The following is a 24,291-nucleotide window of genomic DNA, read 5'->3' as shown; positions in this document are numbered from 1 at the left end:
GGGCCCAAGCCGAGCTATGAAAACCAGCCCATTTTAATATTTCAGGACTTCTCCCAAGCTGTCTCGCAACAACGTAGAGCTTTGGCGCCATACTGCACGCAGCTATTTCAGCGGGGCATTCGTGCAGTGCTGGTTTACCCAGCGAGGATGCAGGTTCAGACAGCACAAGGAGTACGGTGGTTTACTGAAGTGGCAGAAGTGAAGCAGTATCTACAGTCCTTGCCCCCTCAGGCTCCAATCACCCCCTGAGATGGCTGGATTCTGGTGATGTTTACTTTTCTCTCTGGTTGCCGGGCTTGCGGACGTTGGGGCACCTGCTGTCTCGTAGACTGGCAGTGTTGTTGCATGCAGGTGGGTTGCGGTGCCCCATAGCCCTGAATGTAGGGAGGAGATGAAAGACTGTTTGGGGGAGCTACGTTTGGTTTGCGGTCCCTGCACTTTGATGGAGTGCCTTTTCGTGGCCTGCGAGGAGTGACCACCCCCTTCGATAATCAAGACCTGCGATAATCTGGCTACGCTTCTATGACCAGCGGTCCTGTCTTTGGATTACAATTTCAAGCTTGCCTCTGTTCACCTAGGAGTGTGCCGGGGACGACCTTTGGACTGCATAAGACAATATCGCTCTTGTGGGATGCCCTGCTTTGTTCCGCATGGCGGGCAAAACTTTTGGGGGATGGGCCGGTTGCCTATTTGTATGGTTATTTTGTTTAACATGTTCTGTTTTTGTTATTTGGGGAGGGGCCGGGGACGTGTGTTGGGTCACTGAGATCTCTACTCGCTATCATTTGGATGGTGAGGATTGGGGGTTTTGTATGTTGGGGTGGGGAAGGGGATGATGAGGGTGGGGATGGGCTAAGGGGGAGGGAAGGGGGGGAAGTGGGAGGTTGCCGGAGACTAGTTTGGGTTCACGGGGGACCCTATTTTAGTGCCAGTCATTTTAGTCTCATAGTGCAGAGGGCTGGGGTTTGGCTGGGAGGCCCCAGAGCTCACCTGATTTGGCTTGAACATTGTAGCATTCACTGTTCATTCTTTGAGCCACCATGAGTACCAGCAATTTTCACTACTTCTCCTGGAATGTTGGGGGTATTAATTCCCCTATCAAACGTACTAAGATCTTACAAGTATTGCAGAAGAAGAGGGCGGATGTAGCCTTTTTGCAGGAAACACACTTGTCTAATGTAGAACATGAAAAATTACGTAGCCGGTGGGTTGGAGAGGTACACTATGCTTCGGCCGGCACTAGGTCGGCGGGGGTGGCCGTACTGATCCGAAAGTCCTTCCCAATTACGATTACTAAAGCAATTAAAGACCCGAATGGCCGCTATCTTATACTGGTTGGGGAATATGATCAGGCTCCCATCGTTTTATGTAATCTATATGCCCCGAATGTCTATCGGGCATCCTTTTTTCAGGAGCTCTGTGCCGTTAATCCCCTGTATTGATGCTTTAATGGTGGTGGGGGGAGACTTTAATGCAGTCAGAGACCCCATTTTGGATAAATCTTCGGTTGCTAAAACTCAAAGTTCACCCAGTAAGGGGCTAGCGTTATTGGAGAGCACCCTTCACCTTACAGATGTCTGGCGTACCTTACATCCTCAGGACAGAGAATTCACACATGTATCTAGGGCCCACGTTGCTCATGCCCGTTTGGATTATCTCTTGCTGAGTACCCATTGTTTCTCCAAGGTGGTGGGGGCGGGGATTGAGGAGATCGTGATCTCGGACCATGCTCCGATTTGGCTTGAGTTGCACAACCCTCTGTCCCCCACATCCACCTATGTGTGGAGGTACCCCTATTTTCTTGCAGACAATGTGGCTTTCCAAACTTACATAAAAGATTGTTGGGTTAAATTTGATGACCTGAATGGGATACACAGGGAGGATCCAATCCTTTTCTGGCATACAGCCAAGGCTGTTTTAAGGGGTGACATCATATCTTATGTAGCCCACCGGAAACGGTCCATAGATAAATGACTCCTTGATCTAAGTACGCGACTTCAACAAGCCAAACGGGCCTTATTACGCTGTAATTCCCTGGCTCACAGGGAGAGTTATCTGGCTCTGCAATCGGCCATTAACTCCCTAATTCACCAACGGGCCAAGAAAAGCTTGTTCTTTTATCAGTACCAGCTTTTCCAATTCGGGCAAAAATCGGGCAAGTTGATGTCTAACCTTATTAAATCTGCTCGGGGGACGCGGCACATCCCAGCAATTAAAAATGCTCGACACCAGGTTGTGACTGATGTCAAAGGCATTAGGGCAGCGTTTCACACTTATTATTCCCAGCTGTACAAATCTGACGGTGGGGATGCCTCACAGTGGGAGACCTTTGGTGATCGGATACAACTCCCTGGCCTTACGTTGGCTCAGAACCGGTATTTAAGTGCACCGATCTCCGAGGAAGAAGTTAGTCGGGTTATACAAGGCCTCCGGGGCCTGAAGGCCCCCGGACCCGATGGGTACAGCTCGGAGTTTTACAAATGTTTGCAGGCTCCTCTATCAAAATTGTTACCCCGAGTTTACCACGCTTTAATTGAAAGGGGTACATTTCCGGTTGGGGGGAATTTGGCCTATGTTACGCTCATCCCAAAGCCTGGTAAAGATCCCCTAAAGCCGGAGTCCTATCGTCCCATTTCCCTCCTGAATGTGGATCACAAAATTTTGGCTAAGATCCTGGCAGATCGTCTGGGAGAGATCTTGCCTTCTGTTATACAGCCTGGGCAAGTAGGGTTTGTTAAAAAGCGGTACGCCCTGCGTAATATTCGACAGGTGGTCACAGCGATGGCGCTCTGTCAGAGGGCGAACGTTCCGTACTTGGTGGCCAGTTTAGATGCTGAAAAAGCATTTGACAGAGTGGAGTGGGGTTATTTGTTTCCGCTATTACAGCAGCTGGGTATCACGGGGTTTTTTTTATCAAGCGATTGAACTCTTGTACGCTGCCCCGACGGCTAGGCTCTGGGTTAACGGGGGCCTGACTGATAGCTTTGAGGTGGGCCGCGGTACTCGGCAGGGTTGTCCGTTATCCCCACTCCTCTTCTTGTTAAGTATAGAGCCTTTCCTGCTGGCCATTCAAGCTTGTCCTACTATCAGAGGTATCCAATTCCAGGGTGGGGGAACGTCTGAAGTTTTTAAATATGCGGCCTTTGCCGATGATGTTTTGCTTTTCCTTACCACACCGCAGCGATCAGTGGCAGCGCTTCTGGAGGTTTACCAACACTATGCCCTCTTTTCTGGTATGCGAATTAACTGGGACAAATCGGAAGCGTTGGCATTCCCTAACTCACTTCGGGAGGGCTGGGATGGTGACTTCCCTTTACAGTGGGCGACCGCTGCTCTTAAGTACTTGGGGATTTTTATTACCACGGATTTGGGCCTTTGCTATCAACGCAACATTTCAGGGTTGTTACGGGCGACTCAATTGAAGTTGCAGGCCTGGCACAACTTACCGCTTTCCCTTGGGGGTAGGATCAATTTGTTTAAAATGGTCATTTTGCCCAAATGGTTGTATATTTTCCAAAATTTCCCACTACTGGTAGCGACCCCTGATATCTCCCGCGTGGAACGGATGGTGCGTCACTTTATCTGGCGTGGTAAGAAAGCCAGGATATCCTTGCGCTCCCTGCAAAACCCATGGGGTCGCGGTGGAATGGGAGTACCTTGCCTGTTTAGATATGGGCTTGCTGCGAATCTTAGGTTGATTCGTGGCTGGTTTTTGGGCCAGTCCCCTTTTGCCAATCTTACAGCTGAGGCCTCATTTACGAGACCGCTTGCTTTGAGTTATGTTTTGATGTGTGCTGACGCCAAGCTCTCGCCCTTGTTGGCTAATCATCCTTTGATACGCCCCTTGCGGAAAACGTGGTTGTGCTTTACTAAATTTTTAGGACTCTCTAGACAATGCGTATATTTAACCCCCATTAGGGGTAATTTAGAGTTCTCCCCAGGGTCCACAACAAAATATTTTAAGATTTGGGAGAGTAAAGAGGTACGGTATTTGGGGCATGCTATAGATGAAGACGGGTGTCCTATCTCTTATATTCGGCTGCAGGAATTATATGGGCTGCCGGGGACACATTTCTTAGGTTACTTCCAGCTGGTTCATTACATTAAGAGCTTGGGTCCCCCTGCCCAACACCTGGCAGAGTTCAAGGCTTTGAATGGGGTGTTGCGTTTTGACCACACCAACGAGCCATCCCTTTCCAGTTATTATAAGAAGCTGGCGCGCGGCTCTCATGGGGAGTTATGCCAAACATTGGTTCATCGTTGGAACAGGGATGGTTCGTTTCAGCTTAACTCCCGCATACTTTCTTATAGCTTGCGGAGTACCTTGCCTCTTACCGGTAATATGTATCTCCGAGAAATGCATTTTAAATTTTTGTATCGGGCGTATATAGCCCCTCAGATGGCGTATAAAGCAGGTATAGCCCCCACCGCTAATTGTATGCGCTGCGGGGCGCGGTTGGGCAGTATGACCCACGTCTTTTGGGACTGTCCTAGGCTGGTGAACTACTGGGGCAGTATTGTTGGGTACTTAGGGAAGCTGGTCGGAGTGTGTCTACCGATGTCCCCATATCTCTGGCTGTTTCAGTGTATCACACGCCACTTAGTGGCGCAGTTGGGGTCCCGGCTGTTACTGCAAAAAGCTGGATTGGTGGGGAAGAAGACTATCCTCCTCCATTGGCGCGATACGAATCCGCCGTCCTTTTGGGTGTGGAGAACTCATTTTCACAAATTGATGCAGATGGAAGCCGTTTATGCTCGCACTTCACCCAAACGGCGTAAGGCTTTTTTGGACACATGGGACCTCTATTTACAGTCCTTGCCCCATAGAGCGCGTAGTTTGGCTCTTAATGATTGAATGTCCACTTTGGGCAATGTCTGGCTTATGATGTTTGGGACTATGTCTCCGGGGGGTTGGGTGGGGTAGGGTTGGGTGGGGCTGCAGCTGGTATCTTTTGTGTAATGTGAAAAGAGTGTACTGCTACTAGCCTCCAAGTGGGGCCACCTTGTTTTGCTCTGTTTCCTGTTCTGTTGTTTCACTGACGACTTGATTGTGTTTTCTTTCTACGTAATCACTCAATAAAAATATATTAAACATAAAAAAGGATTGGATAATTCTTGGAGAAGAAGTCCATTACCTTAAGTTCACCTAGAGAATAGCCACTGCCATTAGCAATGGTAACATGGAATATACTTAGTTTTTGGGTACTTGCCAGGTTCTTGTTGCCTGGATTGGCCACTGTTGGAAGCAGGATGCTGGGCTTGATGAACCCTTGGTCTGACCCAGTATGGCATTTTCTTATGTTTCTTATGTTCTTATGGTCGAGCTGAGAATTTTGAAAGCCAGGGGCTGACTGCACTAAATACGTAGTGTCAGCCTTTCTGTGTACTGGAGCAAGATCCCAAGATCCCCTCACCATCTCTTCAAGCTCCTCTCACCCAAACTCAATTAGCAAGTTCTCACCAGACGTCAGGGATCTTGGAGCCTGGCTAGACAACAATCTAAACCTAAAAAAGTTTGTAAACAATACCGCAAAGGACTGCTTTTACAAACTGCAAGTCCTCAGAAAGCTAAAACCCCTCCTTCACTTCTCTGACTTCCGGCTAGTACTTCAATCCATCATACTATCTAAGCTCGATTATTGCAACTCCCTCCTTCTCGGTCTACCCTCAAATACCATCAAACCCTTACAAATGGTTCAAAACGCCGCTGCCAGAATACTTACAAACTCTAATAAAAGAGATCACATCACTCCAATCCTTCGTAACCTACATTGGCTTCCTATTAACCACAGGATCCTCTATAAAGTGCTCACAATTATTCACAAAGCAACATACAATCTTGCTCCGATCACATTAAGCACCCAACTCCAACCTCATACTTCATCCAGACCAATTAGAAGCGCATACAAGGCACATTGCAAGCCCCCAATGTGGTAGGACATGATCGATCGCACAAAAAAGTAGATCATCAAAACAGTGTCCCAATTCAGTACAATGCAGAACCAGAGGTTCGTCTTCCCTGATTGAAAGCAAAATATTTTTCTTCAAAGCTATTTGTAATAGTTGAAAAAAAAAAAAAAAGCAGAGGCTTTTTTATACAAACATCCAAGACCACATCGGATTCCCAGTGATTTTTTATCTCAACTATTACAAATAGCTTTGAAGAAAAAATGTTTTGCTTTCAATCATGATTTTTTTCTACAAATCTGTGGGACTGCCATGGGGGCAACCATGGCCCCTGATCTTGCAAACCTTTATATACACAGTTTTGAAGTTCGTTGGCTGATCCATCATCCTTTTGAGAAACATCTTATCACTTGGAAACGATACATCGATGATGTTTTTGTTTTGTGGAGAGGAGATGAAGACACTTTTAAATCATTTTTGTTATGGTTAAATTCTTGTAATTCACATTTGAAGTTTACTGCCAATATTGAGTCAGATTCTATCACATTTTTGGACATACAAATTACCATGGTTAATGGGAAATTTGTGGTTTCTCTTTTGCGTAAACCAGTCAGTTCAAATACTTATTTACACTACTCAAGTGCGCATCCAAGGAATTTGAAAAGGAATTTACCTGTAAGTCAGTACATTAGATTGAGACATTTGTGTACAACCACAGCTGACTTTGAGAATCATTCAAAAATTTTGCGTGAACAGTTTTTGGCTCGAGGATATCCACACTCGAGCATTCGCAAGGCCTACCTACGAACAAAATATTCTCAACGTGAATGGCTTTTTCTCCAACGTTCGGCAGAGGATTCCTTGCGACATATTTGTGTTCTATCCTATTCATCAGCCGCTCCAATGATTCGCCAATCTATTTTGAAGTACTGGCATATTTTACAGATGCACGACATTTTTAAGTTACCTCCACGCATTACTTTTTCGCGTGCTACAAACCTGAAAAACTTGCTAGTGAGATCAGACAGTTCTATTAATCACAGGACATCCTGATTGGATCACATCATCCATGTTATAATTGTTCAGTCTGCACTTCCTCAATGTCTATTCAAGATTCTCTGACTGGGAAATCTGGTTATAGTATTAATCTCAAATATAACACCACCTGTAATTCTTCAATGGTTGTGGTACCTAATTCAATGCCCTTGTTTACTGCTTTACATCGGCAAAACAAAACGTCATCTAAAGTCAAGAATGATTGAGCATCGGTCCAACATAAAGAATGTCAGGGAAGACGAACCTCTGGTTCTGCATTGTACTGAATTGGGACACTGTTTTGATGATCTACTTTTTTGTGCGATCGATCATGTCCTACCACATTGGCGTGGCGGGGATCGAGAACTTTTATTATTGCAGTCAGAAAAGCGCTGGATTTATAGATTAAATACAGTCGCACCATCGGGTTTAAATACTGAGTTGGATTTACATGCCTTTCTCGGATGATCATAATTTTTCATTATGTTTGTCAGATCAATACAGGAAAGATACATCATGGATGTTTTACATATTTGACGACATCATATAGCAGTTGAGGATTTAAAGAGATGCGAGCCTCGGCTTCAGTTCCTCCTCTGTGTTCCTGATGAGATGATTGAGATGCTACGTCCCGTTTAAATGGGTAGCCCTATCGTTTTAAGATAAGTACTTTTTCATCTTTATCATGATGTTACTATTCTAAAACAGTGATATTATTATTCTCTCCAGGTTAATGACTCTTGTTTAAATGTTTTTCGCATGCCCCTGAGGAAGCTGACAAGCGAAACACTGGCCGTGTTGGGCTATGTAAACAAATTACTTTCAAGAGTCTGGGTCATCTTAATCTCTATGGATGGAGGACTATTTTAAATAAAAAAGAAAAAAGCTATATAAAAATAATTTTTGAAGTATTAAAAGATGATGAAGGTGAATGATTGAGAAGACCGGTTGGTGTATTTTTTTTATAAGTCACACAACGTCAGGCTTGTTGACACCTTCTTAGGCTATTATTTAAAATATTTTGGGTTCCACATTGTTTGGACTTGACTTTGTTTGTTGTGGTTAACTGCTGACTCTCTTTGTTTAAGTTGGGTAATTAAAATCTCCCATTATTATTGCACTGCCAAATTGGTTAGCTTCCCTGATTTCTCTTAGCATTTCATCATCTGTCTGACCATTTTGTCCAGGTGGACGTTAGTATACTCCTATCACTATACTCTTGCCCAACACATAAGGAATTTCTACCCATATAGATTCTACTGAACATTTAGTCTCTTGTATGATCTTTATCCTGTTGGACTCTATACCCTCCCGGACATAAAGTGCCACACCCCCACCAAGTTGAACCTCCCTATCATTGCAATATAATTTGTACCCTGTTATAGCACTGTCCCATTGGTTATCCTCCTTCCACCAGTTCTCTGTAATGCCAATTATGTCAATCTCATCATTTACTGCTAGACACTCTAACTCTCCCATCTTACTTCTTAGACTTCTAGCATTGGCATACAGACATTTCAAAGTGTATTTTTTCTTTGTATTAACAACCTGCTTTTCAGTTCTTAGAGATAGAGGTAGATTTTAAAAACATATGCACGCGCGAACAAAAGTACACCGGATTTTATAAGATACGTGCGTAGCTGCGCGTATCTTATAAAATCTGGGGTCGGCACGCGCAAGTGGGTGCACATGTGTGCAACTTGCGCGCACTGAGCCCTGCGCGCGCTGCCTGTTCCCTCCGAGGCCGCTTCGAAATCGGAGCGGCCTTGGAGGGAACTTTCTTTCTACCCCCCCGCATATTCCCTTCCCTTCCCCTACCTAACCCACCCTCCCGGCCCTATCTAGACCCCCCCCCCTACCTTTATCGGAAAAGTTACTACTGCCTCCGGGCAGTAGTAACTTACGTGCGCCGGCCACACCCCCGGATCGCCCACACGCCCCCTGGCCATGCCATCGACCGCCCCTTTTTGCAAGCCCCGGGACTTACTCGCGTCCCAACTGCCCCTTTTTGCAAGCCCCGGGGCTTGCGCGCGCATCTTATGCACGTACCCCTTTGAAAATCTACCCCATAAGTTGGAAATCTTTAGCTCAGGTGATTTTTTACATATAGGCACATGGACTACGTTTGCTTTTATTGGAACCTCTCTGTTGGGATGCCCTAACTCACCTGTTTCATTAGTATCCTTCAAGGATACATTTCTCCGATCCATGCACTGACTGTCGGCTTTTCCCCTTGTTCTAGTTTAAAAGCTGCTCTATCTACTTTTTAAAAGTTAGTGCTAGCAGCTCGGTTCCACTCTGATTAAGGTGGAGCCCATCCTTTCAGAAAAGTCTCCCCCTTCCCCCAAAATTTCCCCAGTTCCTTACAAAATGGAATCCCTCTTCCATGCACCATCATCTTATCCACTCATTGAAACTCTGGAGCTATGTCTGCCTCTGGAGACCTGCACGTGGAACTGGAAGCATTTCAGAGAATGCCACCCTGGAGGTTCTGGATTTCAGCTTTCTATCTAAAATCCTAAATTTGGCTTCCAGAACCTCTCTCCCACATTTTCCTATGTCGTTGATACCCACATGTACCACGACAGCCAGCTCCTCCCCAGCACTGTCTATAATCCTATCTAGGTAACGTGTGAGGTCTCCCACCTTCGCACCAGGCAACCAAGTTACCAGGCTGTCCTCACGTCCTCCAGCCACCCTGCTATCTACATTTCTAATAATTGAATCACCAACTATGATGGCCGGCCTAACCCTTCCCTCCTGGGCAGTAGCCCTGGGAGACTTGTTCTCAGTGCGAGAGGACAATACATAACCTGGAGAGCAGGTCCTTGCTACAGGATCACTTCCTGCTACACCAGGGTGATGTTCTCCTATTGGGAGACCTTTCTGATCCAAGGCAGCACTGGGGCTGCCAGACTGGATTTGGGACTTGGCTACTATGTCCCTGTAGGTCTCATCAATGTACCTCTCTGTCTGCCTCAGCTCCTCCAAGTCTGCTACTCTAGCCTCCAGAGATCGAACTCGTTCCCTGAGATCCAGGAGCTGATTGCACCGAGTGCACACATACAATCTCTCACCGGCAGGTAAAAAATCATACATGTGACACTCAATGCAAAAGACTGGAAAGCCCCCCTCTTGCTGCTGGACTGCTGCCTTCATCTTAATTTTTATTGAGTTCCTAGTTAAGTTTAGGATACTAAGGGAGTTGGAATTGCCTGACTCCAGACCTTTTTGAACAAGGGCATTGAGTGCTACTTGCTGCTGCTGAGGAAGATTATCAGCTATGTCCTGAACTTGCTTCCACAAATTTCTTTGATACTGCATCATACATAATTGTTATGCCACAATACGGGACACGAGCATGGACCCTGGAAGATATTTCTTCCTAATCCATCCAGAAATTTTGTATCTTTTGCTGGAGGGGCAGAAGAGTGAGGCTTTTGCTTCCTTGCCTCTTTCTGTGCTGATTCCACCACAACTGACTAGTGGGGCAGTTGTGGTTTCTGAAAACCTGGTGTATGTTGGACAAGGTACGTTGTGTCCGTCCATCTGTTAACAGGTGGCACAGAACAGGGATGCTCCCATAGGCGGTGCTGGAGATCTAGAAGCACTTCATGGATTGGGATGGCCATGACTTCCTTGGGTGCATCTACAAACTGGAGGACCTCTAGTGTCTTATGCCTGGTGTCCTCTTCAGTCACCAACTCAAAAGGAATGGTATCCACCATCTCTGATGAAATTTGCAAAAGAAAGGTCCTCTGGTAGGCACTTCCTTCTTTCTTCTGGTGGAGAAGGCTCAGATACAAGGTCTTCTGTATCCGTGTCTGTGTCAATGTTCTCCCAAGGGCTGTAGTGGGGTTGGAAATGTGACCCCGGTAGATCCAGAGTGTCCTGTGGAAGAGGATGCTTTGGCATTGATGTAGATCTCAATGATTTCCCTGGAATATGTTTTGGCATCGATGGAGGTAAAAAAGCCATCAATGGGGAATCGAATGGTATCGATGGCACAGATGGGAATCGACGGCCCGCATCACCCAATGGATCAGGATGAGAGAGCATCGACGGACCAGGAAGCGGTATCGAAGGCATCGATGGCCTGTGGGGTTTTTGTAAACCCGATGGACCTGCCAAGGGATCGGAGTCCCCTTCATCTTCTTTCACTGAACCTGGAATGGGTATAGCTGTGCTATGGTTAGTGGTATTTGGGTGGATCCTTGGACATTGTGGCAGCTGACCACGCCCACAGGGGGCAGTCCCGTGAGGGACCACAGTGTCAGGCTAGACTCTGGACACACAAACACAGATTTGATTCTTTTATTAGACAGTTTTGGAAACCACCAGAGGTGGCAGTAGTGAGTAGTGGATGTTGAGCACGGCTGGGCAGGTCTCCCACAGAATGCTGGAACAGTGGATCCTCTGCTAGGCTGTGCTGTAGTGGAAAGAGACTGAAAGTTATTAGTACATGATAATAAGCATTCAGAGTCCCAGGTAGAATTAGGAGAAGCTCCGAGACAGGGAGAGTAGGCCCTCGAGGAGCAAGAACCCAGAGCCTCTCAGTGGTATTGTACTCACATAGCAGTAACAGAGATTCCACTAGACGAGAGGTCTGGCACCAGAACAGAGGGCAGGCCCTCGAGGAGCGAGTACCTGGTTCCAGCGAAGCAGTACTATGGAATAAATGGTAGTTGTACTCACAGATGGAAACTGTTAGTGAGGTCTTCCAAGTAGAAAAGTTTGAAGATGCAAGCAGCAACTCATGGAACATGGGCCCTCGAGGAGCGAGTACCGGTTTCCTGATAGTACCTGAAAGAAGAAGAGAGGCCCCGAGGAGCGGGTACCCCATTAGCAAATCCCGAAGGGTGTAAGAGTTCCAGATAGTACTGGAGTGGTAGAGCAGCTTCGGTACGGAGAGCGAATCCCATCCGTAGAATTACTGTTCCTAACTCAATGAGCTAGCAAATATTGTAGGCTTAAATATCTGGGCAGCGTGACGTCATATCAGGAGGACGCCCCTGAGGTTCGCACCAAGGTGGAAATAAAGATGAGGGCGGTGTGCGCGCGCGCGCCCTAAGGTACCTTGGAGGATCATGGCAGGAGGCAGCACCAAAGCTGGTCTGGGGACGCCGGAAAGGACAGCAAACAGATGCCGCAGGAGCTAGTAGTCCGAGGTGAGCGGGAGAAGCTGCAAGTAGTGAGAGGTAGGCAGGGCAAAGCCGTTGAAGACTGATGGTCTCAACATTCTGACAGCAACTCACATAGGCCCGAATGAACTGTTTCAGGGTCCTATTCATCCTTTCAGTTTGGCCAATAGATTGTGGATGATAGGCAGATGTATAATCCAGAGAGATGTCAAATAGCTTGCACAAAGCCTTCCAGAATTTTGCCATGAATTGAGATCCTCTATCCGAGACTATGTGCTTCGGTAGGCCATGAAGGCGAAAGATGTGGGCGATGAAGAGCTTCGCAAGCTCCAAGGCTATGGATAAGCGCCACGAATTGAGCCATCTTGTTGAAACAGTCAACCGTCACCCAGATAGTATTCATTTCTCCAGAAAGAGGTAGACCAACTACAAAGTCTGTAGCGATGTGAGTCCATGGCTGTTCCGGAACTGGTAGCAGTTGCAGCAATCCCCAAGGCTGACCAGAAGTAGGCTTATGTTTTGCACAGTTGAAGCATGATGCTACATAGGAGTATGTGTCTTCCTTGATAGTAGGCCACGAATAGTACTTCTCTAATTTCAGCAGGGTACGGCGTTGACCAAGAGGGCCAGCCAATTTGGAATCATGAGCCCAGTGTAGAAGTTTCTTTCTGAGGTTCTCGGGCACAATTGTTTTACCGGCAGGCACAGAATGGGTAGCTGTCAAGATGACTTTCTTCGGGTCGATGATGTGCTGAGGTTCTTCAGGAACATCCTCAGAGAGGAAAGAGCGTGACAGGTCATCGGCTTTGGTATTCTTGTCTCCGGAGCGATAATTGAGCATGAAATCAAAGCGATTAAAAAACAAGGACCATCGGGCTTGTCTGTGATTAAGATGTTGCGTATGACGGAGATACTCTAGATTCTTGTGGTCCGAGAATACGGTAATTTGATGTTGGGCGCCTTCGAGCCAAGGCCGCCATTCCTCGAATGCCAACTTAATAGCTAGGAGCTCTTTATCTCCGATCCCATAGTTCTTCTCTGCAGGAGAAAAGCATTGCGAGAAAAAGAAGCAGGTATATAAGGCTTTAGAATCTCTAGTTTGGCTTAACACGGCCCCTACTCCAACATCTGAAGCGTCAACCTCCACGATGAAGGGTCTATTGGGGTCGGGTGACGAAGGCATGGCTCAGTGGAAAAGGCAGTCTTTAATTTCTCGAATGCAGAAATGGCCTCTGCAGACCATTTAGAAGCGTTGGCCCCTTTCTGTGTCATCGCAGTTAAGGGCACTGTCAAAGAAGAATAGTTCTTTATAAAGCTTCTATAGTAGTTTGTGAACCCCAAAAATTATCTCAGGGCCTTCAGACTGGTAGGTTGAGACCAATTCTTAATACTCTCTAATTTTTGGGGATCCATCCAGAAGCCTTGCTTCGAAAAAATATAGCCAACAAAAGGCACAGATTCTTTGTGAAATTCGCACTTAGACAACTTGGCGTAGAAGCGGTGTTCTCGAAGTACCAGTAATACTTGTTTGACATCTGCTACATGACTAGACATATCTTGTAAGAATATCAAGATGTCATCTAGGTAGACTATGACACTTTTGTACAGAAGATCCCGTAGAATGTCATTCATCATGTTCTGAAACATAGCAAGAGCGTTGAACAGGCTGAAAGACATTACCAAATATTCGAAATGGCCATTTTGAATGTTGAAAGCTGTTTTCCACTCGTCGCCGTTGCAAATGCAAACCAAGTTATAGGCTCCCATTAGGTCGAGTTTTGAGAATATCTTGGCTCCTTGGAGTTGATCAAAAAGCTCTGAGATCAGAGGTAAGGGGTATCGGTCTTTAATCGTGATCTCGTTCAGACCTCGATAGTCGATACAAGGACACAGAGTGCTGTCCTTCTTCCCCACGAAGAAGAAGCCTACACCCGCAGGAGACTTAGAAGGTCTAATGAAACCTTTTTGCAAGTTTTCCTCAATGTACTCGGACATGGCCTTGTTCTCTACTACCGACAATGGGTAGACAAGTCCCTTAGGAGGTTCAGCATTAGGTTTCAGACTTATGGCGCCGTCATAAGATCTATGTGGCGGAAGGATGTCAGCAGCTTCTTTGGAGAAAACATCAGAAAATGATGCAAACTGAGGCAGCAGTCCTGGCATCACTGGAGTTGTAGGCATGCAGTGGATAGGAGAGACCTCCTTTAAGCATTTGCCATGGCATTCTGGGCCCCAACAGAAGAGTTCCAATGTAGCCCAATTGAATTGCAGCATGTGCAGCTGCAACCAGGGTAACCCCAGAACGATAGAGTGCATGGCCTTCTCCAACACAAAGAAGGTAATTGACTCTGTATGGAGAGCTCCAGTGCGGAGGGTTACCAGTTCGGTACAACAGGTAACATCACCCGGTAAGGGCTCACGTGTATCGACGATAAGAGTAGTGGAGTCTTCAAAGTGGTGATGGGAATCCTCAAATGTTCCACTAGTCATCGAAGAATAAAATTACCTCCTGTCCCTGAGTCCACCAAGGCAAGAGTCTGAAATTCCACAGGTCCGCAGATTATAGAGACAGGGAAAGAGAGTGGAGTAGAGGGCGTAGTAAGGCCTAAGAAGAATCCTCCCACAGGACTTAGGCCGGTCCGTTTCCCAGACATATGGGGCATGTTTGGACTGTATGACCAGCTTGTCCAGAGAACATGCACAATCCATTCCTCTTCCGAAGTCTTCTCTCTTTGGATGTCAGATGACTGCGACCAAGTTGCATCGGTTCTTCACCACTGGCAACGGGCATCACAGAAACATCCTGAATACAGGCTTAGCACAGTCTTCCTTCTGAACAGGTCGTTTACAAAGCTTGAGTTCTTGCACCTTGTTACGAAGCCGGTGATCAATTCTAGTAGCTAAGGCCTCTAGTTCATCCAGCGAGTCAGGTGTCTCACGAGCGGCCAGCTTGTCCTTCAGGTGGGATCCAGACCTTTGAAGAAGAGAGTTTTCAGGCATCTAGGGTCCCGATGTAGTTCTGTCGCAAGAGTCTTGAACTCTATAGCGAAATCAGCCAGTGGTTGGTTGCTTTGCTTCAGGTTCACCAATGCAGAATCAGCAACAGTATGTCTGGCAGGATCATCGAAAACGGATTTGAACAAGTCCATAAATCCGTCAATATCCTGAAGTATGGGGTCTTTGTGTTCCCACAGCGAGGAAGCCCAAGTTAAAGCCCTTCCACCCAGATAGGATAGAATATAAGTAGTCTTGGCGTTGGCTGTAGGGAAGTGAGAGGGTTGTAATGCAAAATTCATACAACACTGGTTTAAGAAGCCTCTAGTTCTCTGAATCTCCCCAGAGAACCATACTGGAGCAGCAAGAGGCACAATAGTCTTTACAGTTACTACAGGTAACTGACCTTCATAGAACCTTGATTCTTCTGTGCATGCAGCTGATGAAACGCAGTAGTTAATTTCTCCAATGCATCTTGTTGTTCAGCTATGCGCCAGTCCAGGCCTGGAATGGCCTGCAAGGCATTGAGCTGAGCCGGATCCATGGAGTTAGCAATCTGTTATGGTTAGTGATGTTTGGGTGGATCCTTGGACACTGTGGCAGCTGACCACACCCAAGGGGGACAGTCCCGTGAGGGACCACGGTGTCAGGCTAGACTCTGGACACACAAACACAAATTTGAATCTTTTATTAAACAGTCTTGGAAACCACCAAAGGTGGCAGTAGTGAGTAGTAGATGTAAAGCCCTGCAGGGCGCGTCTCCCACAGAACGCTGGAACAGCGAATCCTCTGCAAGGCTGTGCTGTAGTGGAAAGAGACAGAGTTATGAGTACAGAATGAGAAGCATTCAAAGTCCCAGGTAGAATTAGGAGAAGCTCCAAGACAGGGAGAGCAGGCCTTCGAGGAGCGAGTACCTGATCCCTTAGAGCAGAGAGACTCAGTTGTATTGTACTCACGAAGCAGTAACAGAGATTCCACTAGACGAGAGGTCTGGCACCAGAACAGAGGGCAGGCCCTCGAGGAGCGAGTACCTGATTCCAGTGAAGCAGTACAGTGGAATAGATGGTAGCTGTACTCACTGATGGAAACTGTTAGTGAAGTCTTCCAAGTAGAAGGGTTTGAAGATGCAGACAGTGACTCAGGGAACATGGGCCCTCGAGGAGCAAGTACTGGTTTCCTGATGGCACCTGAAAGAAGCAGAAGAGGCCCCCCCCCCCCCCCGAGGAGCGGGTACCCCGTTAGTGACCCCGACGGGTGTAAGAGTTCCAGAAGCGCTGGAGTGGAAGAGTAGCTTTGGTACGGAGAGTGAATCCCATCTGTAAAGTATCCGTTGCTAACTCGATGGGCTAGCAAATGCTGTAGGCTCAAATATCCGGGAGGCGTGACGTCAAATCAGGGGGACGCCCCTGAGGTTCGCGCCAACGTGAGAATAAAGATGAGGGCGGAGAGAGCGCGCATGCCCTAAGGATCTTGGATGAGCATGGTGTAAGGCAGCACCAAAGGCAGCACCCGGTCTGGGGACGCTGGAGAGGACGGCAGACATATGCGTGGAGGCTATTAGTCCAAGGTGAGCGGGAGGAGCCGCAAGAAGTGAGAGGTAGGTGGGGTGAAGCCGTCATAGACCGACGGTCGCAACAAGTATGAGTCATTGGAGGATCCTTTGGCATCAATGGTATGGATGGAATCATCAGAGGATCCATCAATGGTTTCGGTGCAGGCTGTGGGAAAGCACCAATTAAGGCATCGAGGCTACTGAGGTGAGGTGCCAATACTAACGGCTCTGATGTCGGTATCAATGTCGGGATTGGCGTCTGTGACGGTGGAGGCTGCAATTTTTGAAAAACCTCAATGACCGCCTGTTGAATCATGGAAGTCACTTCTTCCCTGGAGGCTGGGACTGGGTCCACTGTCAAAGGAGAAGGAAAGACTGGCGCTAATGTCTCTTCCACATTTGGATGTGGTGGCACAGACTAACACCGATCCCGGTGACGAGCGCCTCCGTGTCTCAGGTACAGAGGGGCATGACGGCTCTTATACCTGGACCTGCTTTGCCATCAGGTCGATGTCTATCAATGCTGATATGGTAACCGGTTCTCCTGATGGACGATGACAATGGTGTCGCTTCTCTCGATGCTCCTTGGTCGATATCGAGGATGATGCGATTGATGATCCCGATGGGAATGGAGACGGACGGTCACCGGACATTTTCTTTCCTCAATGTTTTTCAGTGGAGGAAGGAATTTTTTTCAGTGACGATGTCGATGGAGTAGTTTTCTTAAAAAGTTCCTCCATTTTGTCCAGTCGGGCACGCCTGCCCTTCAGAGTCATCTGAGCGCAGGTAGAACATGCGCGGACATCGTGGCCTGATCCCAGGCAAAGTACGCAGATGTCGTGCGGATCTGTTATCGACATTGTTCGGGGGCAACTCAGACATTTTTTAAAACTAGTGGCTATGGTAAAAAATTAAAGCCGGGTAACGGTTGGTGGCCTGCGGATACCGAGTGGGGTAACAGGAACCGACGAAAAAGACAAAAAAAATGGTATTCACTGAACGAGATGTCAAAGGGAGACCCGTGTACGGTATTTTATGACAGAAATATTAATTTTTTCCGTGAGAAAAAATACTGAGAAAACTCACAGAGCTCCTGAAGCGCGAGGCTAACAGCAACACGAAAAAAAAGAGACTGAAGTGAGACCCCTGTGGCTGCAGGGATCAAGGCATTGTGCGTCCGTCGGTCTCAGATGGCTTCAACCTCTGTGCCTCACCTTTCTTTCTGCTCTCCCCACTAGTCTTGGGAAGATAGCTACCACCGCATCTTCATGCCGCTCTCTCCGGCGTCCCCAGAACGACAATGGCAAGGCTATCTGCCATGTTTCTCCTAAGGGCCTTCTAGGGTGCACGCGCACAAGCCACCCATGTCTTTATCCACATCATGGCGGGAACCTTGGGGCCGTCCTCCTTGAGTGATGTCATGCCATCCGGGTATTTAGCCTGCCCTTCGTTTGCTAACAAATCAAGTTAGCAAGGGTTGGAATGCCTCCGGTCTAAGCTACTGTGCCGCTTCCTTGCTGCCGCTGGACTCTCTCTCTGCCCTTCAGGGTATTTCATCTAACCTGGGTACCTGCTCCTCGAGGGCCCTATGCTTTTTTTCAGGTGCCTATCTGGGATACCAGGTACTCGCTGCTCAAGGGCCTGCTCTCCCTACCTTGGTGCCTGCAATCCGGGATGGCATAGAGTCCAACAGGATAAACATCCTGCACGAGACTAAATGCACAACTGAATCTTTATGGGTAGAAATCCCTTGTGTGTCAGGGAAGACTATAGTGATAGGAGTATACTATCGTCCACCTGGTCAAGATGGTGAGACTGACAGTGAAATACTAAGAGAAATTAGGGAAGCTAACCAAATTGGTAGTGCAGTAATAATGGGAGACTTCAATTACCCCAATATTGACTGGGTAAATGTATCATCGGGACACGGTAGAGAGATAAAGTTCCTGGATGGAATAAATGATAGCTTTATGGAGCAATTGGTTCAGGAACAGACAAGAGAGGGAGCAATTTTAGATCTAATTCTCAGTAAAGAACAGGATTTGGTGAGAGGTGGGGCCGCTTGGCAATAGTGATCATAATATGATCAAATTTGATTTAATGACTGGAAGGGGGACAGTAAGCAAATCCACGGCTCTCGTGCTAAACTTTCAAAAGGGAAACTTTGATAAAATGAGAAAAATAGTTAGAAAAAAACTGAAAGGAGCAGCTACAAAAGTAAAAAGTGTGCAAGAGGCATGGTCACTGTTAAAAAATACCATCCTAGAAGCACAATCCAGATGTATTCCACAGATTAAGAAAGGTGGAAAGAAGGCAAAACGATTACCGGCATGATTAAAAGGGGAGGTGAAATAAGCTATTTTAGCCAAAAGATCTTCATTCAAAAATTGGAAAAAGGATCCAACAGAAGAAAATAAGATAATGCATATACGTTGGCAAGTTAAATGTAAGACATTTATAAGACAGGCTAAGAGAGAATTTGAAAAGAAGTTGGCCGTAGAGGCAAAAACTCACGGTAAAAACTTTTTAAAATACATCCGAAGCAGAAAGCCTGTGAGGGAGTCAGTTGGACCATTAGATGATCGAGGGTTTAAAGGGGCACTTAGAGAAGATAAGGCCATCGTGGAAAGATTAAAATGATTTCTTTGCTTTGGTGTTTACTGAAGATGTTGGGGAGGTACCCGTACAGGAGAAGGTTTTCATGGGTAATGATTCAGATGGACTGAACCAAATCACGGTGAACCTAGAAGATGTGGTAGACCTGATTGACAAACTTAAGAGTAGTAAATCACCTGGACCAGATGGTATACACCCCAGAGTTCTGAAGGAACTAAAAAATGAAATTTCAGACCTATTAGTAAAAATTTGTAACCTATCATTAAAATCATCCATTGTATCTGAAGACTGGAGGATAGCTAATGTAATCCCCATATTTAAAAAGGGCTCCAGGGGCGATCCAGGAAACTACAGACCGGTTAACCTGACTTCAGTGCCAGGAAAAATAGTGGAAAGTGTTCTAAACATCAAAATCACAGAACATATAGAAAGACATGGTTTAATGGAACAAAGTCAGCATGGCTTTACCCAAGGCAAGTCTAGCCTCACAAATCTGCTTCACTTTTTGAAGGAGTTAATAAACATGTGGATAAAGGTGAACCAGTAGATGTAGTGTACTTGGATTTTCAGAAGGCATTTGACAAAGATCCTCATGAGAGGCTTCTAGGAAAAATAAAAAGTCATGGGATAGGTGGCGATGTCCTTTCGTGGATTACAAACTGGCTAAAAGACAGGAAACAGAGAGTAGAATTAAATGGACAATTTTGTCAGTGGAAGGGTGTGGGCAATGGAATGCCTCAGGGATCTGTATTGGGGCCCTTACTTTTCAATATTTTTATAAATGATCTGGAAAGAAATACGACAAGTGAGGTAATCAAATTTGCAGATGATACAAAATTGTTCAGAGTAGTTAAATCACAAGCAGATTGTGATAAATTGCAGGAAGACCTTGTAAGGCTGGAAAATTGGGCATCAAAATGGCAGATGAAATTTAATGTGAACAAGTGCAAGGTGATGCATATAGGGAAAAATAACCCATGCTCTAGTTACACAATGTTAGGTTCCATATTAGGTGCTACTACCTAAGAAAGAGATCTAGGCGTCATAGTGGATAACACAATGAAATCGTCGGTTCAGTGTGCTGTGGCAGTCAAAAATGGGAATTATTAGAAAGGGAATGGTGAATAAACGGAAAATGTCATAATGCCTCTGTATCGCTCCATGGTGAGACCGCACCTTGAATACTGTATACAATTCTGGTTGCCACATCTCAAAAAAGATATAATTGCGATGGAGAAGGTACAGAAAAGGGCGACCAAAATGATAAAGGGAATGGAACAGCTCCCCTATGAGGAAAGACCAAAGAGGTTAGGACTTTTCAGCTTGGAAAAGAGACGGCTGAGGGGGGGATATGATAGAGTGTTTAAAATCATGAGAGGTCTAGAACGGGTAGATGTGAATCGGTTTTTTACTCTTTCGGATAATAGAAAGACTAGAGGGCACTCCATGAAGTTAGTATGTGGCACATTTAAAACTATTCGGAGAAAGTTCTTTTTCACTCAGTGCACAATTAAACTCTGGAATTTGTTGCCAGAAGATGTGGTTAGTGCAGTTAGTATAGCTGTGTTTAAAAAAGGATTGGACAAGTTCTTGGAGGAGAAGTCCATTACCTGATATTAATTAAGTTGACTTAGATAATAACCACCACTATTACTAGCAAAGTAACATGGAATAGACTTAGATTTTGGGTACTTGCCAGGTTCTTATGGCCTAGATTGGCCACTGTTGGAAACAGGATGCTGGGTTTGATGGACCCTTGCTCTGACCCAGTATGGCATGTTCTTATGTTCTGCCTGCTGGGATCTTCATCAATACAGCTACCAACTTAGTGAGTAATCTACCTTTGTCAGTCTATCTCATCTACAGCTCTGCACTGGGAACCTACATCCGGGACTCCCCATACTACCAAGAGCTGATAACATCTACCATTGTGGGACGGTTCTCCTCTGCTGAGGGCCCCTGGACTGCTCTACTGGATCATCTCACTACTGCCACCTCTGGTGGTATCATCTTGCTGTATAATAAAGACAAATTTTCTGTGTTTACGTCTCCCGAGTCTAGCCTAGTACTGCAGTTCCTCACAGGGCTCCTCCCCGTGGGACTGGCAATCATCGCAGTACCCAAGAATCCACTCCAACACCTCAAAACCATAATAGGCATGCTGAGCATGCTCAGTGTGCAGGTCAAATGTTTCTAGAAACTTTGACAGAAGTTTTCCGTGATAGGGCTCCATCGATGATGTCACCCATATGTGAGGACTACCATCCTGCTTGTCCTGGGATAACACAATAAAGTACCATCTTATTATAATATTTTGATGAATCTAGGGGTAAGCGAACTAAAAAAAATATGAAGGAGTACATGCGCAAATAAAGGAGAACAAGACAGTACAGCACATAAAAATGAGTCAGACACACAATAAAGATTTCTTCATTCTAATTCAAGACATAATTATTGATTTAAGATACTGCAGAATATTAACATTGCATATGAAACACTGTTCACACAGTGCAATGTAGTTTGAAGAATTAGGAGGACAAGATGAACAGCTGGGCAGTCTAAGACAGAGGTAGCTTCTTAACATCATGTGTTATCAGGGCTAGCATCTTCCATGCACTATGTGTAGAGTAAAGATGGGGAGAGAGTGTTACCTTTCCTTTGTCACATGTTATGCCATCTGTCACATAAAATGGATCCGCTGCCTGTTCATCCTTTTTCACGTTTATAGATACACATATCCTATTTTTTAATTTACTGTATATAACATCTCCCTGTATGTCAACTAAAGGAACCCATTTGGTGTATTCACATATCAGCTTCCCACAGAAAATATCACTGAAAACACATAGAAAGGTAAAACATAGGTGAAAAAGGAAGGCATTATTTATCCCCGAAGAGGCTCACCAAAATCATACGTAACCATAGTCAAGGGATTATCCTAAATAGTCTGAGTGTTATTTACATCAGTATCAATCAGGTACTTTAGTGGACTGTAGGTATCATCTTGCTGTATAATAAAGACAGTGTAAGATTAACCGATCCTTTCTGTGGCAGCACAACTTCACTGCCATCAGGTCCCAGAATAATTGCAGACAACTCCTAAACTGTGTTATTTCAACACTGACTTGTCTTTATTTCAGCAGGAAGTTATTTACTTTCTGGTTTATACCAGAGCAATAAGTGTATACAGTTCCTAAATTCTGTGCTCAGGATTTGGCTTAAAATTCCAATGAGAAAATTACTGGTTTTGTTTAATACATCACCAAATATCTTCTCATAGAAAAACACAAGTATTTTAAAGCATATTTTCATTCTTGGCCTTCTTGAGATCATGGATCCCTCTCCTCTTTCATTCTAGCATTTTTCCCTCTCATGAGCCACTTATAATGCAAGTCTAGTTCCCTTAGTGTAAGGGAGAGTCTCCTCTATTAATTACAGTTTTATGTTGTCTCCTGACTTGACATTTCTCATAAATCGGGGATGTATATTCCTTCCAGGAGTTCACAGTTTCATCAGGAGCCTGACATTTGTTATGAGTCTCTGTCTCTCACCTCCTTCAGGCACAGCTACACATAGCACACATTGTCTTAACATGCACAGAACTCAATTCCACAACGGTCTGAGCATCACTGTGGGCTCCAAATACAGTAGTTCACATTTCTCTGTGTCATGCTATGTGGCCTAGGTTATACATACTTGTCAATACATGGAAGATAGCGTCCTTTGTCAAAACCACAATTTCCAAATCTATCGTTCTGTGTATTAATTTCTATAAAATTATCCAAATCACAGGCTTTTGAAGCTGAAAAGAAGTGCGAAAAAATAAGCTATTAATCACAGATGCAGAAATCAAAAAGTATATTTTTCTTTACAATTGTAGGATGATGCTAAGAAACTAGAAATCCCTTTAAGTTTTCAATGTGTGGTTTGGCTCATAAACAGGTGAATTTTCAAAAGGATCTACAGCTAAATTCTAGCCGGCTAACTTATTAGCCGGCTAGAATTTAGCCAGGTAAGTGCCGAAATATTTATTTTTATGGCTAAATGCATCTGAATATGGAACTTATATAATTTTAAAATGTATACTGAGAAATATATTGGGGTAGATTTTATAAATTTGCGCGAGCGCGAACAAAAGTACGCTGGATTTTATAAGATATGCGCGTAGCTTATAAAATCCGGGGTCGGCGCGCGCAAGGGGGTGCACATTTGTGCAACTTGCGTGCCGAGCCCGCCGCGCGCTGCCAGTTCCCTCCGAGGCCGCTCCGAAATCGGAGCGGCCTCGGAGGAAACTTTCTTTCCACCCCCCCCCCCGCACCTTCCCCTCCCTTACCCACTCCCCCGGCCCTATCTAAACACCCCCCTACCTTTGTTGGCAGATTTACGCCTGCTGAAAGCAGGCGTAAATCTGTGCGCGCCAGCGGGCTGCTGGCGTGCCATCACCCGACCTGGGGGCTGGTCCGGAGGCCTTGACCACGCCCCCGGGCCTTGACCATGCCCCCAGGCCTGCCCCGAACTGCCCCGGACACGCCCCCGGACACGCCCCCTCCCTGCCCCTTTTACAAAGCCCCGGGACTTGTGCGTGCCGGCGGCCTATGCAAAATAGGCGCGCCGGCGCGCGAGTGCCCTGCGTGCGTAAATCCGGCCGGATCTACGCACGCAGGGCTTTTAAAATCCGGCCCATTATGTTTGCAAATATATTCTTAAAAAGTATACTAAGTATAGTACTGTCATAAGAAAACTGTAAGTAAGAAAAATGCAGAACATTAGAAGGTAAATTTTAAAAGCCCAGCACGTGCATTAATTAGGGATGTGCGAATAAGTCAGGCTTGCGCATGCCAAACGGATTTTAAAAGTCGCCCAGATAATATTTCAAAACAGCATCAAATAACATCCAATAATGAAACAAACAAGGATTAAAAAATCTCCTAACCTCCATAATCTGGGATTTTTTTTTATTTCCAGTCATTCTAAAATTGTTGTGGATTAGGCCACACAAACTTTATTCTCTCTCTTTCACATATATACACACATGCTCACCCTCTC

At 45.7% G+C, this 24,291-nt stretch overlaps 1 protein-coding gene across 3 annotated transcripts in view; it reads right to left on the bottom strand.

Annotated features, from left to right (window-relative positions):
- The window catches only part of LOC115092750 (disintegrin and metalloproteinase domain-containing protein 9-like), a 384,934-nt gene that overhangs the window by 139,599 nt on the left and 221,044 nt on the right, over window positions 1-24,291 (bottom strand). For all 3 annotated transcript variants that reach the window (XM_029604043.1, XM_029604042.1, XM_029604044.1), the window contains exons 16-17: window positions 22,942-23,047; window positions 21,897-22,080 (exon numbers count right to left, since the gene is read on the bottom strand). In XM_029604043.1, the coding sequence (XP_029459903.1) occupies window positions 21,897-22,080; window positions 22,942-23,047 (290 nt within the window). The remainder of the gene's footprint in view (window positions 1-21,896; window positions 22,081-22,941; window positions 23,048-24,291) is intronic.

The sequence above is a fragment of the Rhinatrema bivittatum genome, chromosome 5, assembly GCF_901001135.1.
Source record: "Rhinatrema bivittatum chromosome 5, aRhiBiv1.1, whole genome shotgun sequence".
Lineage (NCBI taxonomy): Eukaryota > Metazoa > Chordata > Amphibia > Gymnophiona > Rhinatrematidae > Rhinatrema > Rhinatrema bivittatum.
Note: the sequence above shows the minus strand (reverse complement) of the source record. Positions and strands in the feature narration are given on the sequence as shown.